The sequence below is a fragment of the Meriones unguiculatus genome, chromosome 1, assembly GCF_030254825.1.
Source record: "Meriones unguiculatus strain TT.TT164.6M chromosome 1, Bangor_MerUng_6.1, whole genome shotgun sequence".
Classification (NCBI taxonomy): Eukaryota; Metazoa; Chordata; class Mammalia; order Rodentia; family Muridae; genus Meriones; species Meriones unguiculatus.
Window position 1 is genome coordinate 8739268 of NC_083349.1, and position 19687 is coordinate 8758954.

General features: G+C 44.5%; 1 protein-coding gene across 1 annotated transcript in view; it reads left to right on the forward strand.

Annotated features, from left to right (window-relative positions):
* Nucleotides 1-666: 666 nt before the first annotated feature.
* The window catches only part of LOC110563202 (deleted in malignant brain tumors 1 protein-like), a 110941-nt gene continuing 91920 nt past the window's right edge, over nt 667-19687 (forward strand). The window contains exons 1-5 of the mRNA XM_060376193.1: nt 667-730; nt 4510-4608; nt 13632-13664; nt 17774-17803; nt 19019-19081. Coding sequence (XP_060232176.1) covers nt 667-730; nt 4510-4608; nt 13632-13664; nt 17774-17803; nt 19019-19081 — 289 coding nt within the window. The remainder of the gene's footprint in view (nt 731-4509; nt 4609-13631; nt 13665-17773; nt 17804-19018; nt 19082-19687) is intronic.

Consider the following 19687-nt stretch of genomic DNA (forward strand, 5'->3'; position numbering starts at 1 on the left):
AAAATGAACCCTCTCTGCCTCCAGTTGCTTTGGACCATGGTGATTATCACAGTAATAGAAAGAAAACTGAAACAGGCCAGTGGAGGAAATCAGACTGCAATGCATAACCAAGCAATGATAACCAGGTCAGAATGTGTCAAGTGTTGTAAATGCACTCTTAATGAGTGCTACGGGAGTTAGAAGGTTGAGTTGCTGTAAGCAGCTGGAGACTAATGGGGACTTTGAAGAAAAGATGAGAGGTAGGATGTGGGTGTTGAGTGATAAATAGGGTTCTCGAGGCCTCTTGCATTGGAAATGGCCATATGCTCCAGGAAATGATACCTTAGGTAGGATCTAGGCTCCTGGTAGCTTGTCTTCCCTGAGGGCCTAGAGGGTTCTATCTGCCTGGGCAGGTGCCAGCACACTGTTTAGCGTTTCTTCGCTCTGATCTTGACTTCCAACTGTTGTAATGGAATGTTTGCATGTCAAATGTATGTCAGATCACTCTTGCTCCCCAGAGCAAACATACAAGATGCCGGAGTAAATGCATTGCTGTACCCGGCTCTGGACGCTTGCCAATTCAAGCTGAAGACGAGCATCAAGTTGCCAGGCCACTCCCACCAGAGAGCCTGGAAAGAATATAAGGCTGGAGCTTGGGGCTAGCTGGCAGCTGGAAGCCTTCCCAACATGGGCTGCCGCGCCCGCCTACTTTGGCTGCTGTTCTTTCTCGCTGCGATTCTACCTGAAGCAGGTACCCAGCCAGTGCCCCAGGGCTCTTGACACAGCTAATGCCTTGTGACAAGAGAAAGGGTGGTTATTTGTCTCTTGTCCTCTTGTACCAGCTTAAAATGAAGTCGACACGGAGAGCAATTACTCTGTTGAGCATAATCCAATCACTGGTGAAATGCTGCTGCGATCAGCTGCGCATCACCTTGATCCGTTTTACAGACATTGAGCCAAATATTTTTACGAAAGATTTGTTTTCTATGAACAAAGCATCAGTCGATTTATCGTTTTCACAGACTGAGGCTCTCTTTGTAGGATTCTGGAGGAAAATGTTGGCCAAGATGAGCCAGTAAGGAACTCTGGAGTGCTCTTTGGGTCATATGTTCGTATTTTGGTGTTTAGCGCTCACCAAGAGTATTGAGTTGGTATTTCTTTCCTAGTGATGAATGCATCTAGAAAATGTCAGTAAAACATCCTGACATAAAATAATCTGGAACTGACTTATAAAGATTTGCATTCTGAAAAATTTGTACCTTATGAAAACCATATTGACCCTTTTGATAGTCTTGGTTTTAATGTGTGTTCTCTACTAGTCTGTTTAATGAAGTTTTAATTACACTTGAGACTAAACTAATTTGAAATATTTGTGTAGTTTTGATATTTTTATTGTTGTTCAGTGGCTTTGGGAGAAAATATTAAAGTCTTTTATTGCTTAATTTTCTCAGTTGAGTATAGATGAAAAAGTATACAAATAAATATTTGGAAATATTTTAAAAACAAATAGCATAGCATATGCATATGTTTATACAATATTCCCAATATTTAAAAAAGCATAAGGAAGAATGGAATGATTTCTTGGATGCTCTGTACCTTATTTTTGATCTACATGTTATGTAATACTTGAGCCCGGGAATGCTTGCTAGAGGCACAAAGATCTAGAGCAGTGGTTCTCAACCTGTGGGTCACAACCCCTTGGGGGGGGGTGTTCAAGAACCCTTTCTCAGGGAACAGAAAACACAGATACTTACATTATGATTCATAACAGTAACAAAATTACAGTCATGAAGTAGCAATGAAAAATCATCTTAATGGTCGGGGGTCACCACAACATGAGGAACTGGCTTGAAGGGCTTCAGCATTAGGAAGGTTGAGAACCACAGCTCTAGAGCATCCGAGCCCTAATGAGCACTTTCTAGCCCTGTGAACCCGGAACAAGATCTGAATCCCCATGGTGCTGTGCCCTCTCCTACAAGAGGGTATGATGTAGGAGCTCATTTGGGTCGGTTAAAGAAACGATGTTAGTAAAAGACTGGGAAGGGTCTCTCAGACACAGGTGGAGCTGTCCGTCTAACTGCTGTTATAGATGCTCTGAATTTCAAACTGCACATCTGAAATAAAAAGGCAAGATTATTAAATCTCAGATTCAGCCAGGACCCTTAGCCATGACGTCTTTACTTTCCACGTTCCACTAAGAAGTCAGGATATTTCCCCCTTCCAATATTTCAGTAGCTGTTTTCTTTCTTTCTGATCATTTCTTTCAGATGTATATATGTGTCTGAGTGTGAGTATGTGTCCCTGAATACAGTACTCTCAGAAGCTAGACGAGAAGTAAGACCCCCTGGAGCTGGAGTTACAGGGAGTTGTCAGCAGCTCAGTGTGTGTGCTGGGAACTGAACTAAGGTCTTTTGCGAGAGAGGTGTATGCTCTTAACCTCCAAGTTAGCACACCAGTCCCTCAGTAGTAATTTCCAAGTAATAGGTTCAACTTTCCAAACGTAGAAGAAAAGGAGAACGTTTCTTTTTTTTTCCTCCATGAATAACAAGTTGTGTAGGTAAACACTGGGGACCTATAAACTCTATCAATGCTTTGTGGAACTGATGGGGCTTCTTGACACATAAGAACTTTTGGAATGTTCTAGGGAATTCAGAGTCCTAGCTAATCGTTCTAGCTCCACTGTAGCAAAGATGGTGCTGGGGTCGATCGCATTCAAAGTGACAGTGTCGGCTTTGGGGATGTCAACCAAAGTATGGGTGAAAATGACTCCTGGCCCCATCTAGAAGCCACCCCAGTGATATCTGCCCCTAGCTATGGGTGGGGTTGCTTTTGGGAAGTGCTGCTGGGGTATGAGCAGGCCTGTTTGGAATCGCCTGTAGGAAGGATTTAGCATGAATACAGGGGTGGGAAATGGAAAGCTAAATCTCAGTCTGGGACAAGTTTAACAATTTCTGAGAGCCTGGATGGGAGTGGCCCCCAAATTCAGTGGCTCTCTTAAGAATGTATTCTGGCAGCTCCTTTATAAAATTGGGGGCAACATGGTGGGTCCCATGCAAGAGTCAACCGTGGTCCTGGCCCTAACTTCCCCTGAGCCCCACCTCTCACCCTACTGAAACTCAACTGTCTCAGTGACAAAAATCCATCCTAAGGAAGGCATCATTACTTCTGATGGAGCAGTAACCTTGTCACAGCATTCAGCTCTCTTCTCTGCCTGACCTCCGTCCTCTTTGAAGTTTGCTAACTTCCTACTTAGCGCTAGCGCTGTCTGCCATGTTTAGCAGAACTCGCTGTTCTTCTCTGACCTCATTCTGCAACACAGCTCCCAACACTACTGAGGCCCATCTAAAGACTTTGAGAAAATGGATGGAGAAGCAAGGAGCAAGAACATCATGGCCTGGGCCCCCTCTGCCCACAAGCTTCTCCCAAAACAAAACTAAGAGGATTACTTTTGTTCACCTGAGTTCTGCAAATATGAGGCTATCTGAGCAGCTCAACAGATTTGGTAGACACTATTTATAAGTCTCAGTTATCAATGGAGCTGGTCCCCCCCCCCCAGTCCCTGGTGCCTCCTTTACCTTTGTACCCTTTGCAGCCTTTCTGTCCCTGCCCATGCCTCTCCCCCAAAATGTTTATGTCATCCTGCAGCTTTCAGGTGGGGGTGCTCTGGAGTGTCCAGGAGCCAAGGATTAGTGACAGGATATGGTGCAATAGGCTTTGCTAGACTCCTCATAATTACACAAGAGCCTCATAGACAATGGGACCAGTGTGCTCTTCTAAGAGCAGCCACCCAGGGACATAGTACAGCTCCCTGGAGGTCACTTACCGACAGAAAGGATTTGTGGTACTTGCAGGTCACTGGAGCCTTGGTTATTCACATGAAAGGTGCAAAGGGCGACTTGGTGGCCACTTAGGAAAGGTTGTTAGAAGGCAGAAGCAGGCAGATTTTGTGAATTCAAGGTCACTCTAATCTACATATACCCAGCTACAGAGAGACATTGTCCTATAAAAAAAGAAGAAAGAAATTGAAAAGCAATGTAAAATTAAAAACAAACAAACAAACAAAACATCCTAAAGATCTTCCCAAAAGAGAAAAAGGGATAATGAAAATGAGACTAAAATTTTTTAAAAAGGAAAACTGTTTTAAAAAGACAATCTAAGAAATATTAGGAACACTGAATTAAATAAGAACATAGTAGAATGTATGTATAAGTTGTCACTTCCTTAAAGAAAATCCACATCAACTACAGATGGCTAGAAAATCATAATGAAGTATGCTGGCTGACAAATTGTCAAAATAACTGAAATCAATACAGAAACTGACAGAAAAGGGAAATTTTAAGACCAAGCGTGTCCCAAGGCAGGAGCTTAAGGAAAATGGGTTCCAGAGAAGTTGGTCCTTTCCTGTGGGCACCTCTGCTCTGGTGGCTGCAAATTTAGATTCTCAGGTCCTGCTCTGGAGGTTTCCATGGGGACCAGGGTTGGCTGTGTTCAGGGGTTCCTATAAGGTTCTAACATGGAGGTGCATCTCAGCTTGTTACAGGAAGGGCATCAGAGGACCTGAAGCAAGGCTGGGGAAGGGACGGCCTAAGAGAAGCCCCGTCGAAGGCATGTCTGGGGAACAGCAAGACGGTGAGAGCTAGCCAGACAATGGCCATGCGTATAAGAGGAGGAGTCATGGGAGTAAGGAGACCTTGAGGTAGAAAGACACCAAAGCTCCTGGGATGGACAGTCACACTCAGTAGGATGAGTCACTCATTCCCAGACAGAAACATACCACAGTATTCTCTGGGGCCTACTAAGACAGAGACATTGCCAGGGCTTTCTCTAACTTCATGGTTCTTATGCATTAGTGAGGAAGAGTGCTCTTGAGTGTTGGAGAACATGGGAATCGCTCCAGAATGTGTTGAACATGCAGCCTTGGGCCTTACCATTAGACACAGGTGTACCCCCAGAACCTTCGTATTTACCAAGCTTTCTCAGAGGTGGCCTGTCTGAGGGCCACACTTTGAAGTTCTGCTTTGCATTGACCGAGAAATGGAGACACAGACCCCCTCCCTCCCCTGTCCCAGCCCTCCGTCAACCATTTTAGCAATGTTTAATAGTCCTGTCTACCTAATTATTAGTTCACAAAATGGAGATAATAACAATGGCTCTTAAGTAGTTCCTCTGTGCCAGGCGCTTCACCTGCGTTTGCCTCGTGATCACCCTTTAAGGCATGCACTGCTTTCTTTTGCAGAAGAGGACAAGAGACTAAGTGACCCCACATACGCCAATTGCATAGCTAGTGGCTGACCAATTCTTGCCCCTACCTTTCCTTGTTTTCTATTCACTGTCCTAGCAATGGTGGCTGCCCCTGAGAATGCTGGGATAGCCAGTACGCTGCTGCCCAGAGAAGTATTAGCAGGCAAAAATGTAAGTGCCAAGTCGAGGGCAGCCCTGTCCCTGGGCAAATACATGTTCTCTTCCAGCATTTTCATTTCCCAAGACCACAGGGCGCAGCGGAAACAACCCAAGCACCCGATTCTTAAACCAAAATATCAAGCAGCCCGAGGTGGACAGTTTCTGTCTTCTTAGATGAAGATTTTCTTGCTGGAGTCGGTGGTAGTTGGGACACAGAATGAAAAGAGCCAAAGCAAAGCCTTGTGGCTTTCCCATCACAGCAGGATCTAAACTTGTTTACAGAAATTTTTATCCCAAATGAGGATTTTAGGGAGCTCTATGAGGTCCCAATCTGGTTCTTATTAGCTGAGGCTCTTACACCAGAAAGCAGCTGTACTGTTACGCTTTCCTCCTCCCTGGTATGACTGGGACCACGGTGTCCTATATGGTATCTGGGAGCCTTACAAAGACGGCCATGTAAAGCAGCACTTCTCAACCTGTGTGTCCCTACTCCTTTGGAGGTCGCACATCAGGTATCCTGAGTATCGGATATTTGCATGAAACAGCAATGAAATAATTTTATGGTTTGGGGTCACCATGACACGAGGAACTGTGTTAAAGGGTCACAGTGTTAGGAAGATTGGAAACCTCTGTAAAGGGTTTAACCGAGTGCTGGGAACACAGGTGGGACTTCCAAGAAGCTGGTGGGGAAGTGACTCGAGTCACCAACACTCATGTGGGGATGGGGAATGCCTTTCTCCCAAAGACTGGCTTCCTGTGCAGCTCGTGGAAGGTTCTAGCAGGTGTTCTGGCCGAGTGGAGGTGTATTTTGAGGGCGTGTGGGGCACAGTGTGTGACGACCTGTGGGAGATGCAGGAAGCGCAGGTCGTGTGCCGGCAGCTGGGCTGCGGGGCAGCCGTGTCCACCCTGGGAGAGGCCCGCCATGGCCAGGGCTCTGGCCCCATTCTTCTTGATGACGTGCAGTGTTCTGGGACTGAGGTCTCCCTGGGGCAGTGCTCCCACGCTGGCTGGTTCATCCACAACTGTGGGCACGAGGAAGACGTTGGCGTCGTCTGCTCTGGTAAACCACACTTTCCGTGTTTTCCAAGACTTGATTTTTCATTGTATCCAATCATTCTTTGTAATATACTGTCCTGTGGGATCCAAAGCCCTGTCTGATTTCATGGTCCTAGGAACCTTCCAGAATGACGCTTGTGTGGAGCCTCTCTTTCACGGGGTTTGGGAAGCAGCTGGATGTGGACCAGCCCTATTCCAGTTCTACTGCTTCCACTTAGGTGGCCAGCAGTAGCACCGGAAAGAGGACAGACTGGAAATGAAAGCACTCAGGGCAGCCTCGGGGTTATGTGATTTTTTTAGGTCCTAGTGTGAAAGCTGTGAGAAATTTCAAGACAGACACAGCAGAGCGCCAAAGCGTAGGTCCCTGCTAATTGTGGGTCTCGTGGATTTCAGGGAGGCAGCCCTGGGTAGCCGTCTACCGGTCCTCTCCTCACTTCCCTCTCTGTGCTTGGTGTGGCATTGCCTATCTTTTTAGCTTTTTTCTAATTAAGTGGGAGTGATCATTGTGACGACAATCACTGTGACCCACTACCTTGTCTTACATCCTGAAAGCCAGGCTGCCAATATGGCCCCCCAAAATTCTGCTTTTGGGGGAAATATAGCTCCTAGAGACAGGGTATGGCAGACCAGCTGTGGGTGATAGAGCAAGGTGCAGAGTTGTGTGGAAGAGAGGAGAAAGGCTGACTAAAGCTGCTGGCCAACCCTTTCCACCTCTCCTCTGTTCATATTTCAAGATCCAACCTTCCCAGAAGCAGGGGCTAAGGCTCCATCCAATGGCCGGCAAGCATTTTCTGTGGAAGGCTTGAGCAGTCTAGCAGTGAACAAAATGTCTCTGGCTCCATGGGATGGACTAATGGCCTCCCTGCATAATCCTCCTCTCACCAGAAAGCACCATGCCATTCTTGCTGACTGCAGGTGTCATGAGCCCTGGTCAGGGTCTTCCTTGCTGCAGGGAGGATAGAGAAGTCCTGACCCATGAAACTGCCATTCCTAAGGCATCTCTGCAGTCTTAGCTTTTCTGATTATCTTCACTGAGACCTGCTTTAAGGTTGAATTGTGCTACACGCTTCTGAAAGCACTTCCTAAGAGCCCTTGGTCCAGCTACTATTGGGGCAGAATTCACGTTGGCCTCATCCCGGTGCTCTGAGCAGCCTGAGTGGGCAGAAGGAGGACTTTGCTGTCCTCTGAGGCTTCATGCACTTGGACCCCGTACATAGAGTGGGGGTTGGGGTGGGGTGGCTGAAAACAGTCTACTTAGCAAATTAGCATAAGCATAAATCTTGCTTTGGGGTATCTAAAAGTCCTTCTCAAGGATATTTCTGTGGTCATTCTCAGTTAGAGGTGATTTTGTGCCCTAGGAAACATTTGGACATTTTGATTGTCACACTGTGGGACAGTGTGCCCTGGTGTCTGTGGGCAGCATGGGGGCATTGTTAAATCTACATTGCACAGGTTGACTCTCTACTGTAAAGAATGTTCTAGTACGAGATGGCAATAGTTCAGAAGCTGAGAAGCTCCACTTTAGAAGCAAGCATGTGCAGGTGGAGAGAGAGACTTCAGTAACTAATTATAAATTAATAATGCATTGAGAGTTGGTTGATTAATAGTTACTTTCATAGTGATGGAAATTGTCTACAATTCTTATCCAGGTGTAAGCCTGGACCCAGAGCTTCCCAATAATTTCATCTGATTGTCTTTTCTACTGATTAAAGTTGATTTACATTTGTCCTATAATTCATTGTAAATATGCTATTTTGGTTAATATGTTGAATTAGAGTTTGAATCATAGCATGCCTTGTATTCTAAGGCCAGGCGTAATGAATTTCTGATTGGTTTTGCCTAAGAGATTGCCTCAAAGCCTAAATCCTATCTGCTCACATGGTACTTTGTGGTTCTGTAAGCACTTTCCGTGTCTCCTCCTCCATCCTGACCACTCAGGTGGGTTTGTTTTACTTTTCTTGTTTTGAAAATAAAGAAACCAAAATTAAAGGACAAAATTAAGTCAAGGTCAAAATGAATGCCTTCATGACCAATGCCTTCTTGTCATCCAGCACATATTTGGACCTCAGGCACACATACCTAATGCCCTGTTCCCCCACCAAATATGCCCTATATTTGGTGAAATGTGTAAGCATTCACGGTTGTCTTTGTTGCTCTGCTAGTAGTCTCATCTGTACCATCTGTTTGGCCTTTCCAGAACACACACACACACACACACACTACACGACCTTACAAGATCCCTGGGTAGAGGGAGACCCCAAGCTGAGTTCTCCTGGTTAGCTAAAGCAAAGCCTTCATCATCAGAACTCACATTTCCCCCTTTCCAACTCCCTCAGTGCCCACCTTCCTGACAAAGGGGGAAAGACAATGGATGCTAATTGGAGAATTAGTAGTTGGCTTGTCAGTGGGAGAACAAATGCCAACGAGCTAATCAGTTGTCTTCCCAAACACTACAGCCCAGGGTTGCCTGCCCTAAGCAGAGGCTCCGGAATCTCATTCTCTTTCAAATGATACCAAAGGTGCATTTATTTTACTATGAAACTGCATCCGAAATACTCAACACCATGTAGCATAAATCTGTTAAGAAGACGCACCTATTTCAGCTCCAATCGCTCAGAAGCTTGGCAAAGCAACACTCATTCAGTGATCTGAGTCGCTGAGCACAATTCACACTAACATTTAAGCATCCCACAGACCGAACAAAGACAGACGAGTTTTCTTTCCTAGATAACACTGGCCTTTCTGCACTAGCCCCGTGTAACTAATTCTAGGCTGAGCTTCCCAGTGGGCACTTGGTAGTTGGGCAACAGCAAGCCATTCAGGAAGGCAAGACTTCGCAGATTTTATCTTCTTCCGCAGACTCACCTTGCATTCTACCTTTTTCCCCCCCTCATAGAATCTGAACACATTCTGCAAGAAAATGAAACTTCGAGAGATTTTGGTAAGAGCAAAGACCTTAGCATATCGTTACTAGAGTACCCACAAGCTCCTACAGTCATCTGACTGCATTGGCTACTATAACCTATGTGGGAGGCTGGGGAGGACTAATGACAAACAATGGATTTAATCAAAAGGACCCAACGAAAGAAAAATGAAAAGATGAATCCTGCGTGTGCATTTTTTAAGATCTATTTTGTTAGCCTTTTTATACCTCTACCTCCCTTCTCCACCCCAAATTCCTTGCAAGACCAGGTAGGAGAGAAAGGTTAGTAGGGAGCAGGGGAGTAGTTCTCTTAGACTACTTCTTGCTGTTTAGGGTTATTGGGTTCCTTGGGGCAAGTCCAATCTTTGTAGTCAGGATATCTTCAGCTTCTTGTTGTCGTTGTCAAACCACAACAACAGCAACCAGGAGCAGTGGGGGAGAAGCAGCAGGAGACTTCTTCCTCAGAGGCCTCTCCACCGCCCCACCCCTACTCCCTGTCTCTCTCTGGGTTCTGACATTTATACCCTCTTAGAGTCCCCAGAATTAAACTGTCCACAGCTGGCAAAGATCACGCCCCTCTTGGAAGCCACACAAGGCAAATAATCTGCTGATGTGGACAGTCTGAAGCAGCCTCATGTCCCACACCTGGGATTAAAGTAAAACATGTTTACATAACATAACCTAGTTTTAAAAGAAACCCAAACTCCCATTATACTTCGGCTTTAACCACGCAGGTAGTATTTCATCCCCAAACAGCTTTGTTCCTGTTGTCCAAACATATTTCAGAGAATTCTGGAGGAGGAATGCATCTGGGTTATATTTCAAAGATGCGACTGAATTCAGCATGACTGAAGAAAGTCCTAACTTTAGATACATGAAGACAGAGAGGGGATAATGTGTCCCTTCAGTTCCTCTGTCATAGAAATGGAAGAAAGAGGAAAGCCTCAGCTTATCTAACAACAGAGTCTCTTGATGTCCTGCTTTGCAATTACCATAGAAGTGGTCTCCCAGAAGTCTTTGACTCTGCCTCCTCCTGGAAGTTGATGCAATTTTGCACACAATCCAACTTGAAAATGACTTTGAGCTTCCTGAACTCATCATCAGTTTTCACTTTTCACTGTCCAGATTCTACTGAATACACTCCCCTTTTCTAAATGCAACCATGGTGCCAGCTACTGTCTAGGTCATGAGAGTAGCCATGTACACAGTACACTTGGTGGGGGCTCTTTTGCATGGTAGTGACTCTTGTTTATTTATTTTTTGCTTGTAGATGCTGAAATCTTAACGCCGTTTCCTGGTGGTGAGTCAAGGTTTCCTAGCTCCTTGTCCGACGTGTTTTGGTGGGCATCACATTTCTAACTAGTGGGTAGATCTTTAGCCATACAAATCTTACCAAATAGAATGGCTTCACCAAAGAATCCCTGCGCGTTTCCCCATTCACAACACTCTATGAACACTGCTCGATTGTTTTGTTTTGCTTACTGCTTTGAAGGAAACTCTACCCACTTCCCAGGTGTTTTGGGGCCAGGTAACTCCTTCCTACTTCTCTCTAAGCCTTGAGTCCCCTGTCACTTAGAAAAAAACACCCCCATCCCCACTACCCGTTGCCCACTCTGAAGCCATTATGAACATCCACTACCACCACCTTTGCTTCTTGGCACTTGGCACACTTACATTAAAATGACCCACTTTAGAAAAGTGGTAGCATTGCCAGCGGGACATGCCTTAAGGATGGAATGTGCCAGATACTTCTCACAGCTCTTCCTGTGAATCCTGACTCAGTCAGGATGGGGCAGGACTCACCTTTTCTGTTAGACTGACTCCTGTGACAAGAAGGATCAGGTCCTGCTAAGGACAGGGCTCCCTGTGCTGTCTACTCAGAAGTGGTGTTTGCATAACGAGTGCTTGGTGTCGAGTCAGGCTGGGTCCTAGTAGGCTCTAGTGAATTCAAGCCGAGTAGCTTCCTTCCAGCAGTACTTTTTTACTTTTTAAGACTGGCCACAGTTGCAGCTCACAAATGGGTCAGGACGATGCTCTGGGCGAATAGAAGTTTTCTACCATGGCCAGTGGGGCAGGGTTTGCGATGACCAGTGGGACCTGCGTGAAGCTGACGTGGTGTGCCGACAGCTGAACTGCGGGCGTGCCCTCGAAGCCCCAGTCCAGGCACGATTTGGTGATGGCCTAGGGGAGTTTCTGCTGGATGAGATGGACTGTGCTGGGACAGAGAGTTTTTTGGGACAGTGTCCTCATGCTGGCTGGCACCTACATAACTGTGGTGCCGGAGAAGACGCCAGTGTCATCTGTGAAGGTAAGAGCCACCTCTTCCTCCAACAATGCACGTTTTGTTATCAAGACTGCATCTACACCAATCTTTGTCTCCATGGCTGCCATCACAAATTGACCCTGCTGCTTGGGTAGGCCAGATTTAAAGAGACATGGGTAATTTAAGTGCTCAGGACTTGAGCTCAGGACTTTTGGGACGCTAGATGTTAAAATGGATTTTATACAGAACACAGAAACCATTGTAATGGTTTCAAGACATCTCATAAAGAGACAACCTGACTCATTCAAAGGCATTGTGATGAAGATAAAATTTCCCATGAATACTCACAGTCTAAACCAAGTGTGGGATGCTGCAAATCACTCTAGAAGGTGAGGTAGGAAGATAGCTGAAAGTTCAAGGCCAGCCTATATTTAGTGAGTTCTAGGCTAGCCTCATCTAGATAGGGGAGATTTTTGTCTAAAAATGTTAGAGAGAGCTGGTGAATAGCTCAGCTGATAAAGAGATAAGCGTGAGGACCTGAGAATGATCCCAAGAACCCATATTTAAAAAAAAAAAAAAGCCAGGAGCAGTGACATGCTCACTGGCCAGGTCAGACTCTGGCCCTAGAAAATAAGGTGGATGGAGACTGACCTCTGCCCTCCCCCACCCCCGCCGACATGTGTACACGTACACACATACACAGAAGCAGAATTTATGACCTAGACTAGCTTTAGTTTATCCTGTTGATTTTTAGTTCATGGTATGTACTGCTGATGAAAAGTCTTTGAAGAAATAGAGAAGGTTGAGATTAGTGCGACAATGGACTTCTCATGCCAGCACTGTGGACATTTGGGGTCAGTCTTGGTGGTAGGTTGGCTGCCCTGTGCATTGGAGCTATTTTATAGCATGCCTGGCCTCTACCCACCAACAACTGTAGCATCCGAAATGCAGTTATAACAGCCAAAATATTTTCTGGTATGTCCCTTTGCAGAGCAATTTGCCCCGAATTTAGAACTGCTGGTCTAGGGATACAAACATACCGCTAGGCTTCTGCCAACCGCAGGACTAATTTTCAGCACATTATCAATGCCAAGAAACTGTGGTGCAGCAAATGGAGGGGACACTGGTTTAAAATTAGAGGACTAATCGGGAATGGACACCTGCTGGTTCCAGTGGTCATAGTGTCTGCCTCCCCGGGCTACTGAGATATTACCCAGGGCTGGAGAGGCGGCTCAACAGTTAAGAACTTGTACTGCTTTCACAGAAGACACAAGTTCGGCTCCCAGTACCCGTGTTGGGAGGCCCGCAGAGGATTGTAACTCCAGGTCCAGAGATTCGAACACCCTCTTCTGGCCTTCATGGGCTCTGCATCCACATGGGTATACCAACACACACACACACACACACACACACACACACACACACACACACACACACACACACGAAGCACTGTACGAGCACTTGCTGCTCTGTTCCCAGCTCCTATATGACATCTTGCAATCATCTAATTCCAGAGGATCCTACACCCTCTTCTGGCCTTGTGTAGGCACCAGCTATGCATGCAGCGCACATACATACATGCAGGCAAATCACTCATATACACAAAATAAAAATAGATCAATATGTTAGAAATAAATTAAAATAAAAATATTAACTTTAAGATATCTCTGATGTTAAGCAGAAAATGCTTCTGGCTCACATTATTCCTTCTAAATAATTAGCTTCATTTTGTATCAGTTATTCAAGCCTGAGTTACTCTACAACATCGCCATGTTCATTTTCCCCAACGGAATTGTTGTTAAGGAAAAATCCTCCTCTGATCTTCAGCCCCCTCCCCCCGTAAGAAGGTAGTATAAATTCTTTGACTAGTTCATGAGACTGTTTAGTGAATGTTTTTCTGAGCTGTGTGAAGCAAATAGCTGGGGAAGAAATCTGACCCAACTGCCATTAGCTCTTTTTTATAAATTTTTATTCCAACAGCCACTGAATTCTCAACCCCTCTTCCTGCAGGGAATGGCCAGGAGCCAGTGGCAAGACCCAAAGGTAGGAGGCACCTTCATGCTGAAGCTCTCCTAATCCCCTCATTTGATGCTGACTTTTTAAAACCTGCTGAGCCAAATGTGTTGTAGACTCCATGCTTAGTCAGCCTTCCCTCAGGAGTTTGGTAGCGGATGGTTTAGGTCCCATCTCTGCCACTTCATTAGTGGTGGTGATTGTAACAGGCCATTTATATACTTCTTAAAGAGGAGACAATGACTGCCTCACTGTGCTGGTTGGGGTCACGGCCTTGGAATGGGGGCAAGCATGGCCACTACTGAAGCGTGTGACAGTCCTGGGTGACGGTTTTACTGCAGCCACTACTTGTCTGGGTCTTTCACTCAGAGGCTGGAACCCCAGATGGCGTCATGGTATTCACTAGACAGCTGGGACAACATGAAACCAGCCTCAGGCAGTCATGAACTCAGGGGCTGTCTGCCCCCCACATAAAGTTTCTTTTGCAAAATCCAGGTTCTGGATTAGTTGGTAAAAATTCCTCCTGTGGAAGCATGAAGACCTAGGACCCACATAGAAGCCAGAGGTGGTGGTGGGTACCTTGAACCCCAATGCTGAGAAGGTAGAGATAGTCAGATCTCTGGAGCTCATTGGCTAGTATGCTTAACTGAGTTGATGAGCTCCAGGCTCATTGATAGAGCCTGTCTCCCCAAACAAACAAACAAACAAACAAACAAACAAACGGTAGAGGATGGATGAAGACACTAACATCAACCTCTGGTACACACATGTACACATACATACACATGAGTGCATATGTGTATGCTTGTGTGTGTGTGTGTGTGTGTGTGTGTGTGTAGAGCTAGCTGTGAGGTAGGATGGATCCAAAGGTTGCTGACACCAGTACTATATGATTTAATTCTAAACATGGCTTGTTCAATGTTATAAGACACCTGTGGGTTAGGTGCTTTTAAAATATTCGTTTTTGATGATAAAACAATAGTGGAAAATAAATCAAATTTCCCTGAGTAATGTCACCAGCTAGTCAGGGGAACTGTGCTCGCCGGTTGGATGGTATTGTACTCAGCTTGGCTTTGGTGGAGAGCTGATGCTGTAGGCAATCTCATTCGCCCTGCCCAGTTAGTGTCCCTACACGTAAGAAACCGGAGATGCTCCTCGTTTCTCCTCCTTCACTCTGCATAACTAACACTTCAGAAAATCCTGTCTCTACATGCTAGACTCTTCCGTGTCCCTCAGCCCCACGATTGCCATCCCCCAGAGTCTTGTCGTCTTTCTCCTGGTGACGGCAACAGTGCTCTAAGCAGCCACCTACCTCTGCCACCCTCCCACCAAAAACTGTAAACTGCATCACTACTCTGTGCTCAGAACCTCCCACAAGTTGCTTCACTATTTTTTGCTGTCTGTCTCTGTGTGTGCATGAGGTGTGCATGTGTACTTGTGTGTGTGTGTGTGTGTGTGTGTGTGTGTGTGTGTCTATGCAGTCAGGCTTGTATTGGTATTTATTTTTTAAATTAAATCTATATATTTAATGTATTAAACCAATGTGCTCAGTATTAACTTTTACAGAGGCATTTATTTTTTTAACTATTTTATTCGAGCTCCTTATGTCTCTACCTCCCTTCTCCACCCAAATCCTTTGCAACAGCAGGTGGGACAGAAAGAAAGTTAGCGGGGAGAGGGGGTGTAGTGCTCTTTAGACTACTTCCTGCTGGATAGGGTTGTTAGGTTCCTTGGGGAAACTCCAATCTTCATTTCAGAAGATCTCCAACTCCTCACCAAACTTCAACAACAGCAACTAGGAGCACCATGAGGGGAGCAGCCTTCCTCTTCCTCAGAGTGCCCCCATGCCTCTCTGGGTTCTGGTCTTATACCCTCTCAGAGTCCCCAGAATTAAACTATCCTCAGCTGGCAAAGATCACGCCCCCGTCAGAGCCCACACAAGGCAAATAGTCTGCTGGTGTGGACAGTCTCAAGTAGCCTCATAACCCACATCTGGGATCAAAACAAAAACATGTTTACATAATGTAACTGAGTTTTTAAAGAAACTAAAACTCCTGGAACATAAAATGAACATATATATATATATATATTTATATATATATATATTTATATATATATATATATATAAACACACATATATGTCTATATATATGCTTCCCAAGCTGCATTCACGGTCTTCCAAGTGCTGAATTAGATTTAATGTATATACACCATTCAAAGGCTACATGTATGTCTCTGACCACCGAGGAAACAATTCATCTTGCATGAGATCTGCCTCTGACCTTTGTCCAGTCCTTGAAATTGACGAGGTGGTCTCAACCTAGGACCAGCCCCAGATTTTCCTTTATTCCCAAACACCCCCTTTTCCCTCCACGTTTTCCTCAGACTTCTTATCATCAGGTCTCAGATAAAATATCACCCCCACAGAGAGAATTCCCTTGAATAAACAATGCAAACAGGCTCACCGTCAGCCATATTTTATATGTTCCATCTGCCCCTCCCATCTGAGATGGTCTTTGTATTTTTGTTTTAATCTCTTGCTCATCCTCTGTCCTCCTTCTCTCTCTCCATAGGGAGGGGAGTTGGTGAGAGAGGGCTGTTTTTTCTTTATCTAGAGCCAAGAGCTCTTCTGGTCAGTAACACACAGCTGACCAGGCACAGAGCATTCCATTATGCAGGGTATCCTTTACCCTTCCAATCCCAGGAAGCTCAAAGATTGGACAATCAGTTCCAGTAATTAGCTAAGGTTGGTTGGTTGTTTTGTAGCTTTTCTATTTATTCCCCCATCACTCATGTGGTCACTACCCTTATATTTCTAATTTCCTGGTTTTGCTATATATGTATCAGTTTGTGTATATCAGTATATATACTGATATATAAACATAATTGTGTATACACACATATATATGTTTTACTATAAACCATTTGAAATATGTAGAACTATATATGTGCATATAATTATTATATGTTATATAGTTGTACAGATGGTCCCTATTTATTTATTTTGCCTTGACATCGTTTCTTGACTTCATGATTGTAAAAAAAAAATCAATATGCATTAAGTAGAAATAGTGCTTTGGCGCTTTTCATTTTGAATTTTATTTTTTCTCAGGTCAGCAACATGCATTACAATCAGTTTTCCCTCCATTGGGCAGCCACAGTCATAGCAGCCAGTCAGCCCTGCAGCAGCACAGGAGACAACCATGTCAGCTGGGTGCTATGTTGCTCAAGCTTTATGTTTGGTAGCTCAGTTATATTCAATGAAAATTTGTCACATTTTGTGGAGGTATGTGCATGTTCTCATGTGTGGTGCATACATGTATGCCTGTGTGGCTGTGGATGTTTGGGTACATATGCACATGCTTGTAGAGGACTACCCTAGGTGTCCTTCCTCAGTTTTTGAAACAGGGTTTCTTATTGTCTGGAGTTCCCCTAGGGAGGCTAGGCTAGCTGGCCAGCAAGTCTCAGAGATCTGCCTATCTCTGCTTCTTCAGAGGTGGGTGACAAGCACACACTTCCACACAAGGCTTTTCATTTAGGATATTTTAATCCAAGATATTTTGATTTATTGTCTTTTTCAGAATATAAGTATATCATAGGTCAACATTAGCAATATAATAATCTGATACATACAATAGTTGTGATGCATTGTATATCATCTTTTATAATGAAATTGACATATTACATTGTTATAATATGTGTCATAATAGAATGGCGTTCTATGGAATAATTAATCACATGTAGAAAAGATTAGTGGAAGTGTTCACCAAGGGTCCACTCAGTTCTGAGGGAAGCATGAGCTGAGAATATATCTCAGTTGAGGATGATGTTAACATCCTTTACTTTGTACCTAATTGAGAACAGCTGCCCAGGGCAAACAAATGGCCCTGAGTTCTTGTGGTGACTGCCTACTAGTTACTCCAGAGAGCCACGCTTAAAGGCTTTACCGTAGAAAAGCTTCAAAGCAATCAGCTCAGCAAGTATTCCGTAGATGCTGTTAATCCCAAGAGCCTGTATTTCACCAAGAATTGATTTCCTGTTTTGCAATTCAGACCTATCACATTAGACTAATAAATATACCAAGTACAAGTAACTCAATTGAATTGATAAGAACTATCTTGACTTATTTGTATCACTAGGTGATGGAAATCCAGCAACCATATTATCAGGTAAGTGATTTATTATTATCACCATCATTGTTATTGCTGACCTCCCTGGGCGGGTCTATTTACCCATCTAAACCCAAGAGAGAAGAAGATGGACAAGTAGGTGTTCAGTTGTGTCCCTGAGAGATTCATCTTAACCTGCCCTGGATATTGAATTTGTGTGGGAATGATCTTCAGGGCAACACTGCAATAGATTAACTGCCTACAAAAGACCTTGTTGTGCTTTTATTTTAGGAAATATTAGAAAATGTTTTGAGTATATAGGTTTTATAATTAGTTGTTCAGGTCAGTGTGACCAGCTGTTCTGGAGTGTACGGACTTCCTCAATCTTGGTAATGAAATGTTGTAAATTTCCTTTGGAGGAAGACTTATCTGCTCACATGTTAGCCTATTGTATGGATTTTCTATGGCATAATTTGATGGCTTAAACAATGTAGTTCATCATGGTGTGAAAATCAAGGCAGCAGGAGCATGGAGCCACTGGCTATACCATATCAGTAGTCAGGAGGCAGAGAATGATGAGTGCATGTTGCTGTTCAGCTCCCTTTCTTCACGCACACAGTTCAGCATACCAGCCTAGGGAATGGTGCCCTCCACAGTGGGCAAGTTTTCCTACCTCAATTAATGCAATTGCTATAACATCTCACAGGCATGCTCATTGGTCCATATCCCAGCTGATTCTATATCCTAAGTTGACAATCAACAATGTGACAACAGAGAGTTTGATGCCTCACCCAACACTGATATACCTACATACTAGTCCAAACCTAAAAGCAACATGATACCTACAAATAGAATGATAACTACCAGACACTAGTACAGCACCTACAGACAATGCAATGCCTACAGATAGTACAATATCTACTGACAAAACTCCAGCAATGAAACACTGATTAAAATAAACATAAGTGCACATAAGAGATCTTGAAGCTCTGTAGCATCAGACCAATTCTTAGAGGGAATATAATTATCACCGAAGAACATCTAAGACCTGCACTTAAACTTTAAACCTGGCAGAGACGGGATAGGGAACATTGACTGAGCCTAGGGGACGGAGGGTCAGTGGCTAAGACATAGGTTAGCATTTCTATCACTTATGTGGTGGGCACTTCAGAGTTGAGTCAGAATGATACCATGTGAGGTCACAGGGGGCCCTAGACGCCACACTGCCCTTGAATCCCCATGAACAATTACTGTTAAATTATTCTTTTGCTCCAGTTCTGCCCGCTGCTATCTCAACTCAGCCATCTTCTAAACTTGCCTCAACTTCTACTGCATCAGGTAGGACCCAACCACAACCACCATTGAATTTACTATAGGTTCTTAAATTGTCTGTGGTAGTGTGCATAGGTTCTACAACCACCGGGTACCAACAGTGCTTTACCCAAAATCAAGTGATTTGAGTGAAAAGGGACTGGGGTAGCCTGGACTCAACCCTGGCCAGCTTCACTTTATGTTTGACTGTCTGTAATTTTACTGTCAAAGAACATTGCATTGAAGGCTTCTCATTTCACAAATGAAAAGTATGAGATTCAAGGACACATCTACACTAGAGAGAGAAATTACTCATCTTCTGAACTTAAAAGCTAAAGTAGAGCACCTGGCTGATGTCAAGGCAGAATCTGACATAGGAAAATGTAATTCCTCCCATGCTGTTGAGTTACACACACACCTCTTCCTGGTCATGGTGGGCGGGAGACACTATTACAGTCCAACTTCATTTATCCTTGTGGCAGTTAATGCTGTCTCACCCTCTGTAGCAACGGCTTTTTCAAAAATACAAATGTGTACTTCATAGTGTGACAAGGCTGGTGAAAAGCTGGCCACCTTCAGAATTCATGTGGCTTCTGAGTACTGTCAGCACATCTGGTGGGAATGGATGTACTG